General features: G+C 44.6%; 1 protein-coding gene across 1 annotated transcript in view; it reads right to left on the bottom strand.

Annotated features, from left to right (window-relative positions):
* ZZEF1 (zinc finger ZZ-type and EF-hand domain containing 1) overlaps positions 1–19,068 on the bottom strand; it is a 72,930-nt gene that overhangs the window by 41,985 nt on the left and 11,877 nt on the right. The window contains 16 exon segments of the mRNA XM_066635007.1: positions 78–199; positions 979–1,138; positions 1,707–1,821; positions 3,129–3,199; positions 3,829–3,962; positions 4,508–4,665; positions 5,997–6,097; positions 6,811–7,026; positions 8,192–8,303; positions 8,988–9,136; positions 9,672–9,763; positions 9,954–10,052; positions 12,999–13,177; positions 13,397–13,513; positions 15,030–15,240; positions 17,034–17,233. Of these exon segments, the coding sequence (XP_066491104.1) occupies positions 78–199; positions 979–1,138; positions 1,707–1,821; positions 3,129–3,199; positions 3,829–3,962; positions 4,508–4,665; positions 5,997–6,097; positions 6,811–7,026; positions 8,192–8,303; positions 8,988–9,136; positions 9,672–9,763; positions 9,954–10,052; positions 12,999–13,177; positions 13,397–13,513; positions 15,030–15,240; positions 17,034–17,233 (2,236 nt within the window).

Raw genomic sequence — 19,068 nt, 5'->3', positions numbered from 1 at the left:
TGCCTATCAAAACCAACATGCAACACATAAGGGGGTGGGAGAGGCACTTGCTGCAACCACTCAGTCAGTTCACTCACCAGTTGGCGGGCGACCATGGCGAGCATGGAGCTGCTTAGTTTTTCCACAACGGTCTTCCCACTGTGTTGAGACAGGAGCGAACCCAAGATTGTTCTGACACTGGAAAGGAACTGTTGCACATCTACATGGAAAAAGAGCAAAAAAAATCAACTGAAAGGCACATAGGTTACTTTTGCTGTTTCTTGATCAACACCAGTAGGCTAGCCAAATTACCAGCGTTTTAATCCTTGATCAGCAAGAACAATTAAAAAAAAAAAACCTTTTTCCAAATCAATAAAACATGTTTAATGAGGTCATTTGTATTAAAAGCAATGCAACTTTAGATAAAAATACTTCTAAAAAGTACAGATGGCAGGTAGAAGAGGCATTCCCTTCCACAGAGGAAGGGGAACACCTCTTCCAAGATGGCACCTGATGCAAAAGGTTTTCCTCTTCCTTGTCCACCTTTTTCCTCCTTTTTCCACCGTGTCTATTAGATTGCAAGCCTGCAGGCAGGGCTACTTTTTTAATTTAAGCTCAGCACCTAGCAAATATTAGTATACGTTTCTATACTGCTTAACAAAAAAAAATTCAAAGCAGTTTATGTAGCAAAAGAAATGAGAAGATGGGTCCCTGTCCCAAATTGGCTAAACATTTAAATGCACTGGGGATAATAATTACACCTTCTAAGAAATAACACTTCTTCAACACTATTGTCTGAGTCACATGCATTTTAATCAATGAGTTAATTAAAGTTTCCATTAATCAAATCAGTTTTGTCACACCATTTAGTTCTATGGAAACTTTTATGGAAACTTTAATCATTATACAAAGTAAGCACAAAATGATGCATATTTACATTACCATTATAAATTTTAAAGGGTACTACATCTTTAAAGGGTATTTGGCCCAGATACTTACATCTTGTAAGGATTTCCGTGGCCTGGTACTTGGGGGCTGCATCACTACCCTTAAGTTGCAAGTAGCACCAAGAAAGGAGGCTGCCTTGTACAGACCAGAACAGGGACGAGACCACAGAACTGGTGTCTTGCTGGGCGACACCCTGCATCAACATCTCACACTGAAAATTAAGAGTTCAAAGCTGTTAGGTACATGAGACATGTAGCTGATGTCAGATGACTGGTGCAGTAGGTAACTTTCCAGAAGGATGTGAGTTCAAGGTCACGAGAGTAAAATTGAGTGTTGGGAGAGTTAGAACAGACAAAAGAAAATATTTCTTTACTCAGCGTGTGGTTGGTCTGTGGAACTCCTTGCCACAGGATGTGGTGATGGCGTCTAGCCTGGACACCTTTAAAAGGGGATTGGACAAGTTTCTGGAGGAAAAATCCATTACGGGGTACAAGCCATGATGTGTATGCGCAACCTCCTGATTTTAGAAATGGGTTATGTCAGAATGCCAGATGCAAGGGAGGGCACCAGGATGAGGTCTCTTGTTATCTGGTGTGCTCCCTGGGACATTTGGTGGGCCGCTGTGAGATACAGGAAGCTGGACTAGATGGGCCTATGGCCTGATCCAGTGGGGCTGTTCTTATTATGTTATGTTCTTATGTTCTTATGACCATTCTCCTCATATAGCTTTCTCCGAGGAGGATTGGAGAAAGGACTAAAAAGCCAACAAGGATCACTACCTCTCTTGATGCCACCAACAGAAGAGTTTCCATCACTGTCAGCACCTGAGCAACATCCAGGTCCATTGACGTTCCTTTTTCTGGTAATAGGAGAAGACCACCTGGATCCTGATCGCTACCAACATAAAAACATTTTGATAAAACATAAATTTGCAAGCAGTTCATCTAATTCAACAATTTCATAGCATCTGTCAGTTCCCAAATGTCTTGGGTTTCAAACTTCCTAGCTCTTATGATAAGGGGGCTTAGAAAGATCTGACCTGGAGAGGCTGCATGATGCCAGTGTGAAGGATCAAAAAATCCTACTGGGCACACGTTCCCAGTTCCACCCTACATGAGCCCTGGTTCTGCAAACCTCCAACCTCACCCCAAATCCTATTTCTCCACAACTTTACAACTTGCAGATGAGGAACTCCCTCAGCGAGATTGGGTACCACTATTTCCAAGATGCTTTTACCACATCTTCCTATGCGATAGAAGAGTCACTTAATGAATCAAAGCTGACTACAGAACTTGCACCAAACTCGATTCAGTTTACCAGTAAACCATCCTTACTAGTACTATTCCAAGATGAGTTCTCCTTCACACAATACCACTAGAACTCAGGTCATCAAGAAAAACCGATTGGCAGTACACAGTCAGGACAGATAAAAGACTTTTTCCACACAGTGCATAATTGATGAAATTCATTACCACAGGGTAGCAATGATGGCCTCTGAATTAAATGGCGTCAAACGGAGATCAGACAGATTAGTAGAAAATACATTTATCAATAGCTACTATCATGATAGTGACATGCTACCCTCCAGGTTCAAAGGCAGACTACCTCTGAATACCAGGGCTGGGGAGCAACAGCAGGAAGGGGCTACTTGCTTTAGCCTCTGCTCATAGTCTTCTGGGGGAGGGGGGGAGATGTTGGACTAGGCAGACCTTTGGGCCAGTCCAGCAACTTCTCTGGTCTGATCCTGCAGCTTCTTATGTTCTTATTCGTCAAGATAGTTAGGAATGAAACCTCTATGTTGAGAGGCAGTCTACCACTGAACACCAGCTGCTGGGGACTTACAGAGGAATGCTATTGTTTTCATGTCCTGCTTGTGGATTTCTCACGGGTATCTGGATTGGCCACTGATGGAAAACAAGATGCTGGAGTAGAGAGATTCAAAAGGGCCCTGTGAAGTTTTTAAATATGACCTACAATGCAGTAAAATGGCTTCTATATTATACACTCCTCTACTGCAAGGGAAATATAATCTTAACTAATGTATTCAGTACTGCAAATATTCATCCAACAACATGCTGGCCTTGACACGTGAAGTTGTCATTGTTTTTCTACCCTACTAGAATCTGTTCTAGTTAAAAACAAGAAGAAAGCCAAGCTGGAGAACTGTGTTTTTTTGGGGGGGGACAATTTAAATTGCTTACCTGAAATATGTGCAGAGAGATCTGAAAGCTAAGTGGACAGATGGCTTGTGTTCTTGCTCTGTAATGTTTTTCTGGAAGACAGAAAGAACCTATTTAAGAACCACACACACACACACACACACACACTCCATGCGACATAAGAGGAAAGATTTCAAGGCAACATATGAAGTGGATGGAGCACAAGAGCCACCCTGCCAGGTCACATCAAGGGTCCATCTAGTGCAGTATTCTGCTTTCCACAGCAAGCAAACCAAAGCCCACAAGCAGGACATGAAGACAACAGGCCTCCACTGCAGCATCTTGCATTCAGAAATATTTTCCCTCTGTATATGGAGGTTCCATTCCTAATCACTGTGGCAGACACCAGCAGAGTCTTGCTGAATCAGACCAAAAGGGCCAGCAGATGCCTCCAGAATGTCCACCAAAAAATGGCATGAAGTTAACAGCTCTCCGCCTGAATCAGTTAGTACATATTTAGTAGTATTCAGCTGCCTTTCGAGACGGAGGTTTATTTCAGCCACCAAGGCAAGTAGCCACTGAATGTATTAGAACATATGAAAATGAATGCATCTGAAGAAACAGGGCAAAGAATGGGAGGAGCAGTTATGCTGGATATTCTAATTCAGAGATGTTCAATTTCTATAGGGAGGCAAAAACAGTCACAAGAATTTTAACTATAAGGTCTCTGTCCACAACATACCAGCATTGCAAACAGCTGCTCCCGCCTGGTCCGGCTGTCAGGGAACAAGATGGCCCCTCCACTGAGCAGGGTGCTGTTAATTTCTCGTTTCAAGGTCTTCAGTGGTGCGGATTCACTGTCACTCCTGTCTACAACTGCTCACAAAAGAAAAACGTTCAAAGAGAATCGACAGTTACCCAAGCAACCCAGAACACTTTCTGCATTAGACAGGTAATGCTTGCTCACACTGAAAGGTATTATCTTTATGGCACTTTCCTGCCTCTGTATAAGGTACTCAAGCTGACTCACAGAAGACCCAAAAGGGGCAGAGAAGAATACAGTCAGACTATTCAAAAACAAGTACAACCAAAAAAAAAAAAAAAAACAACAAGGCTCCAGGGACACAATCACAAGCTCCACAAATCAAACATATGCGGAAAAAAATTAATTAATCTGAACTGGAATGTCCACAAGGAACAGGGTCATCAGATCAACAGTTCCATGTGCAGAGAGATGTTGGTTCCTGACTATAAGGAGCTTACAATGTAAAACAGACATGGTGGGGGAATGCAGCTACACACACATAAAGACCAGATACAGTTGCGGATGAGGATGATGGGAATGAACCAAGGGCTGTACCAAAAAGGTGCAACTGGAGAAGTGGCTTCGTAGGGAGAGAGTTACAAGCTGAAAAAATCACCTTCAAAGAGATGCTTGCAGAGCTCCTCTGCCACTTCTGTGTTGGCTTGAGCCGTTTCCTGGAACTTTGGGGGTTTGTCGTCTGCAGCAAGCATGGAGAAGCAACTCTGAAGAAGCCTCAGCATCATAGTTTGGGCACCGATGCACTCTTCTCTCGGGCTGTGGGGGGAAAAAAACCACAGAACTGCTGTTAATAAAAAGGTTAGTTTGAAAACCTTACACATTGATTAAAAAGGCATCTAATTCATTGGCCTACATACTATTCTTTAAAATGCCAATTATTATTGTCAATATTTTAACATTAGTATTCAGAAAAACAAGCCCCTTCGCTGAATTCCCTCCTCTGTGAGAAAAAGAGGAATTCCTCTTCTATGACGGCATCTGTTGTGACAAGCTTGCACTGTCTAAAAGCAAAAAGAGCACAATTTTCCCTTTAAAGCTGTTGGTCTGGCCACATCACAGCACAATCTTATGCATGTCTCCTTAGAAGTACAACCCACTGAATTCAGCAGAACTTTTTCTCAGGGAAGAGAGTACAGAATACAGCTTTAATCACGTAAATAGATTAAAATCCACTTGAGTAAGCTTCTAAGCAGGGGCAGCAGCGCAGACCTAGCAGGGGAACTCCTGGCAAAGCCCAGCAACCCAGATATCTCCTAAATATTGCGGTTGTTATCCCAAGTGGAGGTTACTGAGCTAATGCAGGGCCACTGCCTGAAACAACCTCATGTGGCTGGTGGAAAGGACCAAGTGCCCAGGTGAGATGTGTGGGGGCATTTCCTCTTACGCAGGAATCGCCACCTGAGAGCAAGATTGCATTGATGGCCTGCCGCCTGCCTAAAGTTAGCTGGTAGGGAGGATGAAGAGGGAAAAGGGAACGCTGAGGAGAAGCCATGCGGTGACTAATCTCCTGCAAAGATTTTTTTATATTTGAATGATTTTATAGAGACTTAGGAGTGTGTTTGGCTTTCCATATTACTGTATCTAGATGCCGACGCTGGACAGGTAGGTAGACCGGAGCTCTTCACTGGGAAGACTGGTAGACCTGGGCTCCAAAGACTATTCCAGCTATTGCCACTTTCCCCCTGCCTGCTTTGCCCCCATTCTGCCCACTCCATTGACACCTCCCACTCTGTTTCAGAAACTTTGTACCCCCTGTTAAAATTCCCCTCAGAGGCCCTGCCTACATGGGCTGGCAACAACTGCTAGGGTTTCAGGCACTTTCCCGGTCTTTACTGAGGATGCTGCCATCTTGACTGAACTTGGGATCAAAACACACATTTTTATCTCTGCTTTATTGTCTTCCTTGGTCAAACTGAAGCAGCACTGCTAAAAGGATGTTGTGATCCTTTGGGGTAGGGAAGAAGCTAGTTAGCCAGAAGTGAAACACACAGCTAAGTTCCAAAACCAGTGGACATTAACTTCCTTTTTTATCCACTCTGAAGGCTTAAGGACAAGGACAACTTTTGATACAATTGAAGCACACATACTTTTGGTGAAGTTTGCTATAAAAGTTCCAGAATAGCTTTAGATCCAAGCCTGAAAAATCCAGGTATGATCTGTACCGTACACCACTCTCCTTCTTCTGAACCTGCACAGGAAGAGGAAGAAAAACCAAAACTCTGCTTTACTGGGATAACCATCAATTTCTTTTAAAACTCAGAATAACCGTCGTAACCTGTTGCAGCAAATACAAACACAAAGTCTTGTAAACGTTAAAGACCAGCAAACTTGCCACGAATTGTGGGAAGAACCTGCAGCCTACAAAGTGGGCTCTTAGAGTGGAAAAGTGTATGTGGTAATAGCTTTAGTAGTCTTTAAGGTGTCTCAGGACAGCTGCTGTAACATTTTAGTGTTGCTCAACCAATGCCTGAAAACTAAATAAGAGCACTGTGTAGCCTGAAAGCTTGTTCATCTCATTTAAAGCATCATTCAGCTCAATACAGACATCAGCTCACTGAGTTTCTCCGTCATGTTCCAGGTTGCCCAACCTAAACATTATGTAACTTTATTGTAGGGATGTATGTCCCTGTTAACAAAAGCACACACAGCCGGAACAGATCAAATCCAAAACATCCCAGTAAATCATTAACCAACATTACCTTTATCATGTCTGGATATTAGCCTTCCTGGTCTTAACTTGTGGGAGAATTTTTCCTGAGCTACTAGGCTAAGACAGTTAACACTTTTTCAGAGCATTTGTATTTCCAACTCCATTAAAGCATACTGTGAATTAAACGGGAAGATGAAGCAGTCCAGAATCTGAAGAGAAGGGGCAGCAGATGGGAAGAAGGCAACACATACCAAATCCTGTGCAAGCTGTTGAACAAAGCAGAGAGTCTTCAGGAGCAGAGTCATCCCACAAACGGTATCGCCGTTTGACCTGTCACACTTCAGGCAGCTCTTGCTTCCGTTGGGCTCTGCTGATGCAGGCCGGAGGTACCCAAAGATGCTCAAGCCTTGCACTCCAAGCCGCTCAGCTTTCTCTTGCCTTGTGCACAAGAACTTCACCATCAAATACTAAAAGAGCAAAAGGGAAATCACACCCAACTTGTTATTTCTGTAAACATGATGGAGATGCACCTTGTGTTCACAATAACATGCCTGCATACAAACGCTCTGCAGTACTGTTTATGCAGTACGTAAACAAGGAACACAAAACTGCAAACAGAAACAGAGAATGCAGCTGAACGTATACGTTTATTACTAAAAGTACTACAAACAAATACCAGGGGGGAAAAAACAAGTGAGACTTCGCACTTGCCCTTCCTAATAACCTCTCACCCGATTCCTGTGTCTTCAGATAATTTCAACTTAATGTGCCAACAGATCAGTATACATCTGAACACCTGCAACTAGGTACTAAAAAAGGGAGGGCGATTAAGTACAAGCAGTGGGAGAAACAAGCCACAAGGATTATTACAGACAGCCAAAGAAGTAATTCCAAACTGAGCAAACTAAAGGGGAACCATATGATGATCCGTGTCTCAGACACATTTTCTTCTGTTTACAATTTGTACCCATACATAGGTTTATGACTAAATTCAACACAGTATCTTAATTACAGTAGTTGTCAAACCATTTTACTAATCTTCCGTTTGACTGTTGCTACCAATCTTCCCTGAAATGCTCAGCCACGACAGGGTGCTGGATGCTCAATGGATTTCAGTTCATTTACCAACTGCTTGGTAACTGACACACTTAAGCCACAATTAAACTATCTGGGGTGGATTCAGATAACCAAAAAAACAACCAATGGTTTGTTCATTCATTAAAACGACCCATCAAGATCTCAAAATCATATGCTCTTTCCTCTCCAACCTATTCTGCTCACAAATAAGGGGGATTTGTGGTTTGTCAGACCATGGCTCTGCCACGCATTCCAACCTCAAGCCACGGTTTACAAAACAAGATTAAGCCAGGATGTGATGCCAGATTCAACATTTGTTTCATATCCTAGTTTTATCTTGGGTTGTAAACCACAGCTAAGCAGCCCCAGGTTGAGCCAAGTGACATACCTGTAGCTTTATAAGCCAGGATGCCAGTGCCAGAGCTCGAGATGCAAGGACAAGGGGTAGAGAAGGTGGTGTGTGGGGTCAGGAACTTTTAAGACCACAACTAACCATGACTTGCTCAGTCATCTGAAGTGGACCTAGAACTCATTCAAGGAGAATACAAAGCTCACCTTGGAAATCCTGCACTGCTGCATTTTGACTTCCACTTCATCCCATTCCTCTTCCATTTCAAACCAGCCAATAGGATCTTCCTCTCCCAGCTCTTCATGAGAAGCACCACTCCTGTAAGAGTTCATGGTTTGCATGGCCGTTAACAGCAGAAACAGCCACAGGACTATTAGGTGACAATTCTAAGCATCTCAGCATTACAAAGAGTGCAGGAGCAGGATAGGGAGCTAAATGTCTCTGACGGAGGATAGAATCAAGGGGATTTTACAACATCCCCACCTCCACCCCAAAGTCTTTAGCAAGGAGCTCTATGGCAGACACACAGGGGATCTTTGTGTCCTGAAACTGTAGATCAGAAAAGGCATACTCTAGCTACATTCACTGTTCAAAGAGTTCTCTTCTCCTATTCAAACTTTGTTGTTTGGCTTTATATGCAGGCCAAACCTGACACGAATAGCTGAAAACATCTTCAAGAAAGGCAGCAAAAACACTGGATTTATTGAGGAAGGGGAAGTGCCTCCAATCTTGGTCAAGTCTTTCTTAGTCATCCCAGAGCAGAAGAGGATTTGAACTGCTGGGAGACGAGCAAGGGAAGTACTGTTTTGTTAAACCCAAAGCTCTGCTTCTGTACATGTGCAAGTCAATACTATTCAAGCTTCTGCTCGGTTTAATCCACCACCTGAGCAGCCAAGACCTCCCAAAGCTCTCTTTGAATGCAGAAACACCCCCCCTCCCACAATTCTGGTAGTGCTGAAAGAGTGTCAACATGTCCACAAAGAACATCTATCCTGCTTCTACCTGATTTTTAAGAAGTGTTGGAAATCCTCCAGTTTCCATTTGTCGTAGCTGTCAAATCTCTTGAAATGTTCATCTGCGTGAAATTTTTCTGAAGGGGAGTTGTAGGCAAAGACCAACCCGCAGCGAGCCCCAATTGCTCCTCTCCGTACCTAGGAGAAGGAGAAAGATGCTATAAATAAGAGAGAGAGAGAGCACAGTACCATCTTCTGTTCACACATTACGGTGTCAGAAAAGGAGACACATTGTCACCATGCAAGGGGCCAAGGTGGTGAAACCAACACCTCCACTTGACTCGGTGCCCCCACCCACACAGCCAACTGTGCTGTTAACAGGCCTTTCCCAAATCAGGAACTCCAGAAAGCAGTCGGGATCACAAAGAGTGTTTTGATGCAAGCACTTATAGGAAGAAAAATTATGACCAAACCATCTATTTGTTCAAAAGTGGACTCCATCGCTAGTTTTAGAAACATGCCCAGAGAGAATGCTCAAAAAATGACAGCGTCCCTGATTTAATATGGGTTTTGCCGTTTATAGACTTTAATGTTTTATGTTCGCGTACGTATAATATGGGTTTGCTTCTGTTTTGCTTCACTCCAAATCATATTTTATTTTGTATCGTTTCTATCCGTAAATATATATTTTTTAAACTACTGTACTTCGAGTGTTTAATCAAAGTGTTCAGACCTTTATTCTGATCTGCGTGACCTGAACAGCCAATTCAGTCCCCGTGGACAGAATGACACTGGCTCGAGTCTTTCCAGTCTCAGTAAGGAAACCTGTGAACAGAACAAGAGATTCCTAAGCCTTCCTGCAACTCTTAGAATGAGCATCTTCAAACACCACACAGTAACAGTCCGGAACGTGGCCAGTCCTGCGATGTTGCTCGGAACCGATTCCAGGGTGTGCGAATTTGGTCAGAGTGAAGCAGGATGACGACCTGCATCTAGAACCAGAACGTGCACTTACCATCACCTGTCCAAGGTTCTACAAGGAGGTTTTCGGGACCTGATTTATCTTCTTTTCCTTTGACATCACAAGCCTGTAGAGTCAGCCGCAGGGGTGTCCCTGGAGAATGAAACAGACTAGATTTGTCAACAATGGAGGCCACTCACCAATGGCACCTGACATTCATTCCAAGAGGACAGAGGCAGGGAACATGCACCATGGACAGAGGGCTGGCTGAATAACAGGGAGCCACAGCTTCAACTGCCTGCTAAGCCATTGTTGGTTATGTAGCACAGTGTCCACTGCCAATTAAACAGCTGCCCCTTTCCGCATTTCCATTGGTATTCTGCCTACAGAATTTTCTTATATGGCCTGCCTGACCGCATCCGTAGCAACGGAGATCACTGGTTGTTGGGGCTGCAGCATTTCCTGGGAATTTGTGGAAGTCAGCTGGCTTTGGTTGCTTAGCTGCGGCCGTTTCTTTGTTGGCTGGCCAGGACATCTGCTGCTTCTCTCCCCCTCCTTTCTTTGCTGGCTGTTGCTGAAAGCTTTCAGGCTGCCCACTTGGTTGGCTTCTGATGCTGGCTCGGTGATGCTGCCTTCGGGATGCAATTTCATCTGCTATCCTTGCCGCTTGCAGAGCGGTTGCAGGCTGTCTTTCCGCTACCCAGTCTGCCAATGCTGGTGGTAAATAGGAGAAAAAGTGTTCTTTTGACATCAACTCCCTCCACTGCTGCAGTTTCTGCTCCCGCGGACTCAGCCCAGGTGCTCAAAGCTCTCTCTAAGCACAGCTGGAAATTAGTATACGTTTCATCTGGCTTCATTTCTGCACGGCGGAACTTCTGCCTTGCCATCTGCTCATTTATGGCCAGATTCTCTTTGATTAAGGACTTAAACAGTTTGTAATTGTGCCTTTGTTCTTTAGGTAGTCCTGCAAGTATGTGCGCTAGCTCTGTCCCCACACACTGTGACCGGAGGACACGCAACCATAACCTTCTAGGGACTTGCTCATCCTCACATGCTTGTTCAAACACAGCAAGATAGGACGGGTGTACCTTGGAAACATGTGTCGGTCCCATTGCTCTGTGAGACGCTTCCTTTGTCCTCTCCGATCCTCCATCTGCATTTCTAAGAGGCGCTTTTCCATGGCAAAAATTTTAGCCCAGTTTCCTGCTGAGGGCATCGCAGCTCCTGGGGAAGCTCCGGCAGCATTCCCATCCCCCACTACTTGCGTTGGCGCTGGGGCTGTTGGTGCAGGAGTGGGTGGAGGAGGTGTGGAAACCGACAACACCAGGTTCACAACAGCAGGCTCATAATGACGGTTGTAAAGGAGGCTGTGCTCTTATCGTGGAACGCGATGCTGGTTTTTGCACGGCAGGCAACATCCAAGGGTCCTCATCACTTTCTGCATCACTTTCATCCGTCCAGTCCAACTCTTGTTGAAATCGGACAGCAGACCTGCTGGCAGCCGTACTTGGCAAGCTGCGCCTCTGCTGATTGCTCTAGTTCTCTGCACTCCATGCCGCACGTGCTTTGAACCTCTGTCTCTCTTCCTCCATGAGTTGAGTTTGGCGCAGCCCTGAGTGTCCTCTCGGGGGGCCTCTCATCCTCCATGATCATAGGTGGCACAGACTCAGATCTGTAAGCCTCTTCCACTAGGCTTGGGGTTTGGGAATCCAGTATGTGGACTGGCATCGGTCCCACAGCCCCTTCCACCTCTTCAAAATCAAGCAACTGATCTCTGAACATCATGTTGCTGTCTTCTACCCTATGCTAGCTCTGCATAACGTTGCTGAGGCAGAACAGCCTTTACTGCCAAAATAACAAACCACTGAAATCTTTGTAGAGGTTTGCCTCTGCCTTAAGTGTAACCACTTTTGCGAACAAAGTTCAGTCGAAATCCCACCGCTGCCACCATGTCACAAACTTGGGGGGGGGGTTTGGGGTGCTCAGAGTTCTTGGTTCTTGAACCCTAAGGCCCTCAAGGCCCCCCACCCTGTCCAGTAGTACTGCCACCACCCTGTATGTGCCAGTGCCTCGGTCCAGGAACACTGAGACCCTCTAGGCTTAACTCTATCCCTTGCAGACACTGAGCTCTTTCTCCAATTAAAGCTTCAGTCCTCAAGTTACTAGACCTCAATGAGCACTTGGTAGCTTGCTGAACGGCTAGGCAGGATTCTGAACCTTTGTCCCCAAAAGACAATGAAAAAACTTCGTAAAAGAGATTTTAGTTTATTAAGTACATAAGGTTACATAAGGTTACAGTAAGGCAGCAAATGCTAGAGGCATAAACATCTAGGAAACATAACAGCAATAAAACAACAAAGCTAACTGGCTATCTCTATTAATCCCTATCTCTCACCTGGGTCAGCTTCTTGTAGATCTTTTAGCTCCAAGCTACCTGTGAGGCCAGGTGCCCATGGTGGACAATGGAGCTCACCGCGTGCAGGATGTTGCACCCAAAAACTCTGTCCAAGAAGGAACCAGACACACCCCTTGTGCCCTCATTATTACACTTCTTATGCTAATAGTACTGAGGTGACTTCATACTTAGACTGTCCAATCAGAAACTTTTGAGGACGGAACCTTATTGAAGTGGGCCTGGTTGCCAGCCCTCTTAGTTCTTGCCCCTCCCAACTGGAGATCCACAGCTGCATTTCATCAGCCTGATAAGGCGCCATTCTGTCTGCAAAGGTGCTACATTCCAATGGGTTGTAATTCTTGTTGTCTGTCCTTTCTGGCCAGCAGAGGAGAGACAACAATCTTTGTGTTTGTTTACTCACATTCTTGCAGCTAGGAACTGCTAGCAAGTTCTCCGTCACCAACTTAGTTTGGTTCAGGTTCCACAAGCTAACCAAGGCCTAACATGTACATATTCACGACACTTTCCATCTACGAGTGCTGTTGCTTTGCATCCTTCTTTCCCATGTCTTGTCCACTTGCTCTTCTTCCTCGGCTGTCCCTCCAGCTCCCTTCTCTCTCTCAACTGACTTTTCATTCCTGGATTCTTGCCCCAGCTTTCTATGATATAAGGCTAGGCATCCCATTTGTCCCAGTAATACTTACCGTATTTGTAGAGGAGGTTTTGCCTGACTGTGGCCATGGAAGCGATGAGAGAAGGAGCCTTGTAGGGAGTCTCCAGGTGGTCAGTGATTGCGCAAAGGGAGCTCAGCACTTTGGCAACACTCCCTCTGGCCAGGGCAAATGCCAGCAACGTAAGCTCAACCTCTGGAGAGGCACAACAGCTGGAAAAGAGAAAGCAGCTCAGGTCATCACTTTCCAAAGTCATGAGCTTTAATGCAATCACCACCACATATGAAGGAAGCCCACTTTCTTTTTCTATACAATTCATAATTTTGTGAGCTACAATATTATCATGCCTTCCCTTAAACAGGATTATTGATTTTGTAACACCTGTTCAGGTTCCTCCTATCACTACATGATTGCTCTATTTGCAGTTGTACCTGGAAATTCTCAGCAGAAAACTGTCCACTTCTTCCAAAACATTGGGAGATAAGAAGCTAGAGAAATCAGTGGAGCCTGGTGACAAGGAGAGTGGAGGCATATGCTGCAGGGCCTTCCTGGAAGAGGAGGAGGAGAAGGAACAACATCCCATCAGAAATGAACTCAAGTCAGTTGTAACAGAAAACACTACTGCAGTTCAGAGCAAAGAGAGGCAGCCCTGCACCAGAGTAGAAGTAGTAATGAAACAGCTGCCAGTCTATATCTTATTGGACTGATGGCAACAGACCAATTCACCAAAGCAAGCCCTGGTCCCTGGCAGTTGACAGCACAGACACACACAAGCAGAGTGAGGGTGAAGTCACTGGGAGCAGCCTTCTTCAAGTGCTGGGAGGAAGAAGAGGAGGCTTTACCAAGAATTTCCCTGTCATCCTTTTAAACAGACTTTGCTGCTGAGATTTTTCACTCAAGACACTCCAAAGCATGTGTCAGAATGCCACATTCTTTGCATTATGTCAGAATGCATTATGTCATTGCATTATGTCAGAATGCCAGATACAAGGGAGGGCACCAGGATGAGGTCTCTTGTTATCTGGTGTGCTCCCTGGGGCATTTGGTGGGCCGCTGTGAGATACAGGAAGCTGGACTAGATGGGCCTATGGCCTGATCCAGTGGGGCTGTTCTTATGTTCTTAACTACAATTCCCAGGAAGCCTTGCAGGTCTCTTGTTATCTGGTGTGCTCCCTGGGGCATTTGGTGGGCCGCTGTGAGATACAGGAAGCTGGACTAGATGGGCCTATGGCCTGATCCAGCGGGGCTGTTCTTATGTGGGAATGTGATTGAACATCTGCCTCTTTCCTCAAGATGGACAGACTACAGTGGAGTAAATGCTCCCACCCTCTTGGCATAAGGGCTGCAATACAGTCTTGCCTGTTTCATCTCCAGAGTTGGGACACACATTCTCCTGATCCTCAGGACTCTGAAGAGGAGTCAGTAAGGTTGAACACGGATCTATACACAGGCTTCTCTCATCCCTGTTCCAACCACAAGTCCACACTGTTGCTCCAAACAAATACTTTTTATCAGCATAAGATAAACGGAAGAGACTTCCGTGCTCAAATATGGCCAGCTAATATTTATTATGCTATATTTTATCCTGCTCTTTCATACCTCAACCGAGCACACTCAAGGCAGCTAACTGGAGTTAAAGATTATTTAGAATGAACTGTTTTTAACACACAAAGAAAACAAAAAGCAGCACATTAAAAAAAATTCACTCAAGGCAATGATATTCAAACACTTCAAGCCAAAGGAGAAATGTTTTCACCTACTGGTGAAAAAACCAAGAATGGGAGTGTGGGGCAAAGCAGGTCTCCCAGGCCAAGAATTCCACGTCTTTGTGCTGCAATAGAGACGGCTGCTTCTCATATTCCCACCAACCATACTTCATACAATGGCAGGACACACAAAAAGGCCTCTCCCACCAAGATGGTTGGACAGGCAGACCTGTCTGATGGTAAATAATGCACTCTTGAAGCTAAAGGGGAAGCACAGATTGTGGCAGAGCTCACACACGCTGCGGAAGCAAAGATCCGCTTGGAGGAGAACCACGCAGCACACGGGAATGGGACTCACTGAGTATTTTGCAGGATAGTGTGGACAATCGCTGGGTTGGTTTCCATGGACGCCGTCACCAGTGAGGCCAGCAGCGACCAGTACCAGATTGCCGAAGCATCACAGACTGAGACGCCGCCCTTTCTTACTCTCTGGTAGCCGATAGCTCTGAGCCCATGGATTCTGGTGTCACAGCCATCGCTAAGGCAACGCTTAATGTTTATCTGTACATCTGTGAAGAGCATCAAAGAAGGGTAATTTCTTCCAGCAATGGGCCGAAGTGAAAGTTCTGCACCTGAAAGAGGACGCCCCAACTGCTGCTCTTCAGTGCTCTTAGGATAACTAGGCATGTAGCTTATGCAACAAAAGAGCAGGATTCATTTTGCCCAGTACTGTCTGGTCAGGCTGGTACCCAAGTATCAGACACCAGCATTCAAGATGAGGATCCCTTTCCAGTCCTCCTTTCCATGAACTCCAGATGCCTATAGGGCTTTCTCTACGGAAAGGATGTGCTCCAGCACTAAGCTAATGGTTCTCTGCTCTGTTTCTGTCCAAGAATGGCTGGTTGGCTGCCTGGCAGAACCTACAACATGGCAACCAGCTGGTCACTTCTTGCTTGGATTTTGCACCAGAAGTGAATACAAAATACAGCATCCTTGTGGACTTCATGGGAGGGAAAGGGCAAGCACCCACAATTACTATGTGTGCTACACACAATTAACTGTATGTGGCCATTTTCACCCATTGCAACATACCGAGGTCCAGGTCAAGATATTTCAGTGCCTCAAACATCCAATGGCACTACATACTGTCATGCGATTGGCATGTACAGATGGGCAGGAGGTCTGGTCTAGAGGGTAGAGCCTCCATTTGCCTGAAGATTAACATCCACAAGGTCGGCAGTTCGAGGCCACTGGCACCGTGCGACCTTGAAGCAGCTGGCAAGCTGCAGCTGAGCTGTTCCATCTGCTCGGAGCGTGGGAGGATGGAGGCCAGAATGTTAAACCAGATCGGAGCGTAACATCTTGAATGTGGTGGTTCTTGAAAGAGAGAACCTTCTTTCAATTTGTAAAAATCCCTGCGTGGATTTAATAAGCCTGCCTGTGTAAACCGCCTTGAATAAAGTCTTGAATAAAGACCAAGAAAGGCGGTATATAAATACTGTATATTATTATTATTATTATGTACAGTATAATCCACTGAATTTTAGATAAACCCAGGCAGTTTGTGATTAACCTCAGCACTGAATGGATCAAAAGCCAACCTGTAAATTGTAAATCCTTCAGGCATAATTAAGTTTGCCAACAAAAATGTCAGCTTGTACTACACTGGCATTGGTCAATACATGCTTAGAAATCAAGCCTATCAATTCCCACATTCATGAAGATGAAGTTGATGATGTACGGGCACCACATTGTGCCTCAATAATATAACTCACTTTCCCCATCCCACCTGGAGATGATGCCAGGGACTGAACCTGGGATCTTCTGCATCCAAAGCAGCTCTTGGCAGTGGGGCCACAGGTTGGAGATAGGACGTTGACTTCAAAAGATTTTTGACATCTCCCATTTTATAAATTAACACCAAAAGATGACATCCTAGAAAGCGATTCCCTCTTTTTAAATTTAAGAAAGTCTCATGTACCACAAGTGCCAGCACTGCAGGCTAAATCTGAACTGCTCAGAGCTGACATAAAGATGCACTCACATTTACAAGGTACCTTGACCAAACGCATCCAATTCTTTTGCTATCAAGCTGAGCAACTAGGCAAAGCACATTTCAGACTGAACAAGCCCATGGAACTCGGACCAACACTGGGCACTTTCACCTTGAGTGAGCCCCACTCAACTCTACGAGACTTGCAAACACCACATAGGATTGTGGTGTTAACTGGGACAAAGCCAAACTCAGCATTCCAAAGTTGCTACTTTGAACACCTCCTCCTTTTGCCTTCCAAGTCATTTACCTAACATTTAATATTGTTCTTAAAACGTAAAGAAAACACTAATTGTATTGTTGACTCACACATCTGACTAATGTTAGCGTTTTCCAACAATGTCACATAGCCAGTGACATTGCTGGGAATGTGAACATCCCGGACCTCCTGAAGATTGCTGGTAGTCCTTCCTATTGCTACGGTAACTTGCTGTGGCATGTAGCTCTGGTCGGTTGCGGCAACGGCGATTGAGAGGTGCCTCAGAATGACATCTGGCTTCATCTTCAACCTGAGAGGCAAAGACAAAGATACAACTACAGTAAACACTGTGATGTCCAACACCTGATGATCCAGAAAGCTCTACAAACGGAGCTCTTCCTAGTCAATTTTCACAAAAGGCACCGAGAGAACCAGGAAAGAGACAGTGCAAAAAGGGAAGAAAGGAGTGGGGTCGTCCTTCCCGGTCTCTCTCTGCCTGCTCAGCTGCAGGTGAGGCAGCACCCACTGACACCTTCCCTCCCTTCTCCTTCCAGCACTGCGGTGATTTTCCAAAACCTGGAAATGTAAAATATTTGGCAACCCTCTGGTCTCAGAGATGCCAGATATTGCAACAACTCACCAATGATGCGGGAATTGTTTTGCAGCGGGAAGTTTTCTAACAGCACTGACCAACTGCAATTTAATTTATCATCAAATTTTTAGTAAACAAAACTAACGCTGTAATCCTATACACACTTACCCAGCAGTAGGCATACAAAAGACTGCGCTGTGAAAGTAGTACACTGGGTGCGAAATAAATCTCAGAATTCCCTACTCCTCAAGCTGCTTCAGTTTAACAGCTTGCGTCCGATTAGGGGAAAGGGTTCACTCAACACATGCAGTGCAATAATATTTAGATTTAATTAGAAGTAAATCCCGTTAAACAAGAATTACTCCCAAGCAAGCACGTACTGGACTGCAGCCTTAATGCAATTTAAACCTTAAACAGATGCAAAGCTCTGCTCGGACTTTTTTTTAAAAAATTAGAATACGTAAAATTATTTGAATGCATGATAACAGAGTGGAAGTAGCATACACACCTTTGAACTTTTAGGGGAATAAGGGCCCAATCCAACTTTCCAGCACTGGTGCAGCCGCAATGCAGCCCGGAGGTAAGGGAACACCAGCCCTGGAAAACTGGTGGATAGGATTGGGCCCCAAGACAGGTACTGAAAAATTAATCTGCTAATTTTAATACGCTGTATATGATTTTTATCTCAACTAAGAAAAATGTATACATACACATGTATATGATTGTGAAGGACTATTTACGTTTAGAGAAAGAATTCACACACCTCCTCATGGGAAAAATCACCTTAAAAAGTTGACTGCACCTTGGAATCTGCTCAGTTCAGCTAATCGGTAATCGTTATGTTACCAAACAATTTTATTAAAGAACGCATTTTTAGAAAAGCGTTCATTGCAAAACTATAGCAATGGGAAGTTTTCTGTTATGCAGCATTACAAAGCAAAGCAGTTTAAAAAAAAGATTTGAAGAAAGGATCTTCTCAGCCAGGTTCCCATCAGACTTCCTGACTGCAGCCTTCTGACCAGTCCAACCCTATTGCTGCAGCCAAACTCTGATCCAGCTATTGGCAAGTGGAAAATGTGCTGGCACAAACTGCCCCCTCTCTCTACCCGAAAGCTACTTCACTGTTGTTGCATGGTACAGTCAAAAGAGAGCAACAAGGAGATGCAGCAGCAAAACAATGAATGAAAACAAAATGTGATGATATTGTGCAGAGAACCAGCAAAAGATATACTATAAGTCCTTTTTCTGTGGTGTGTGCACAGAACCAGCAAAAGGTACACTCTCCAGTACTGGTTTTATTTCACAGAATTGTAAAGAGTCAAGTATTAGGGCTGCAATATTTAGCTGATTTAAAAACTATTCTCCTGATTAACAAAAAATTTGACCAGTGAAACCAATTGGTCAGCAGATAAATGCTGACAAATATTTTCAATACAAGTACTTATTATAAACTGTAGAGGCCATATTCCATCTTAAATCAATCCAATTAAGGCTTTTTGCCCTACTTACCCCAGACTAAAGATGATGCCAAAGAAGCCTAAGCACACTGGACT

This window comes from Tiliqua scincoides, chromosome 8 (genome assembly GCF_035046505.1).
Source record: "Tiliqua scincoides isolate rTilSci1 chromosome 8, rTilSci1.hap2, whole genome shotgun sequence".
In the NCBI taxonomy this organism is placed as follows: Eukaryota; Metazoa; Chordata; class Lepidosauria; order Squamata; family Scincidae; genus Tiliqua; species Tiliqua scincoides.
The sequence above is the reverse complement of the archived record's forward strand: the minus strand, read 5'-3'. Positions and strand labels throughout refer to the sequence as shown.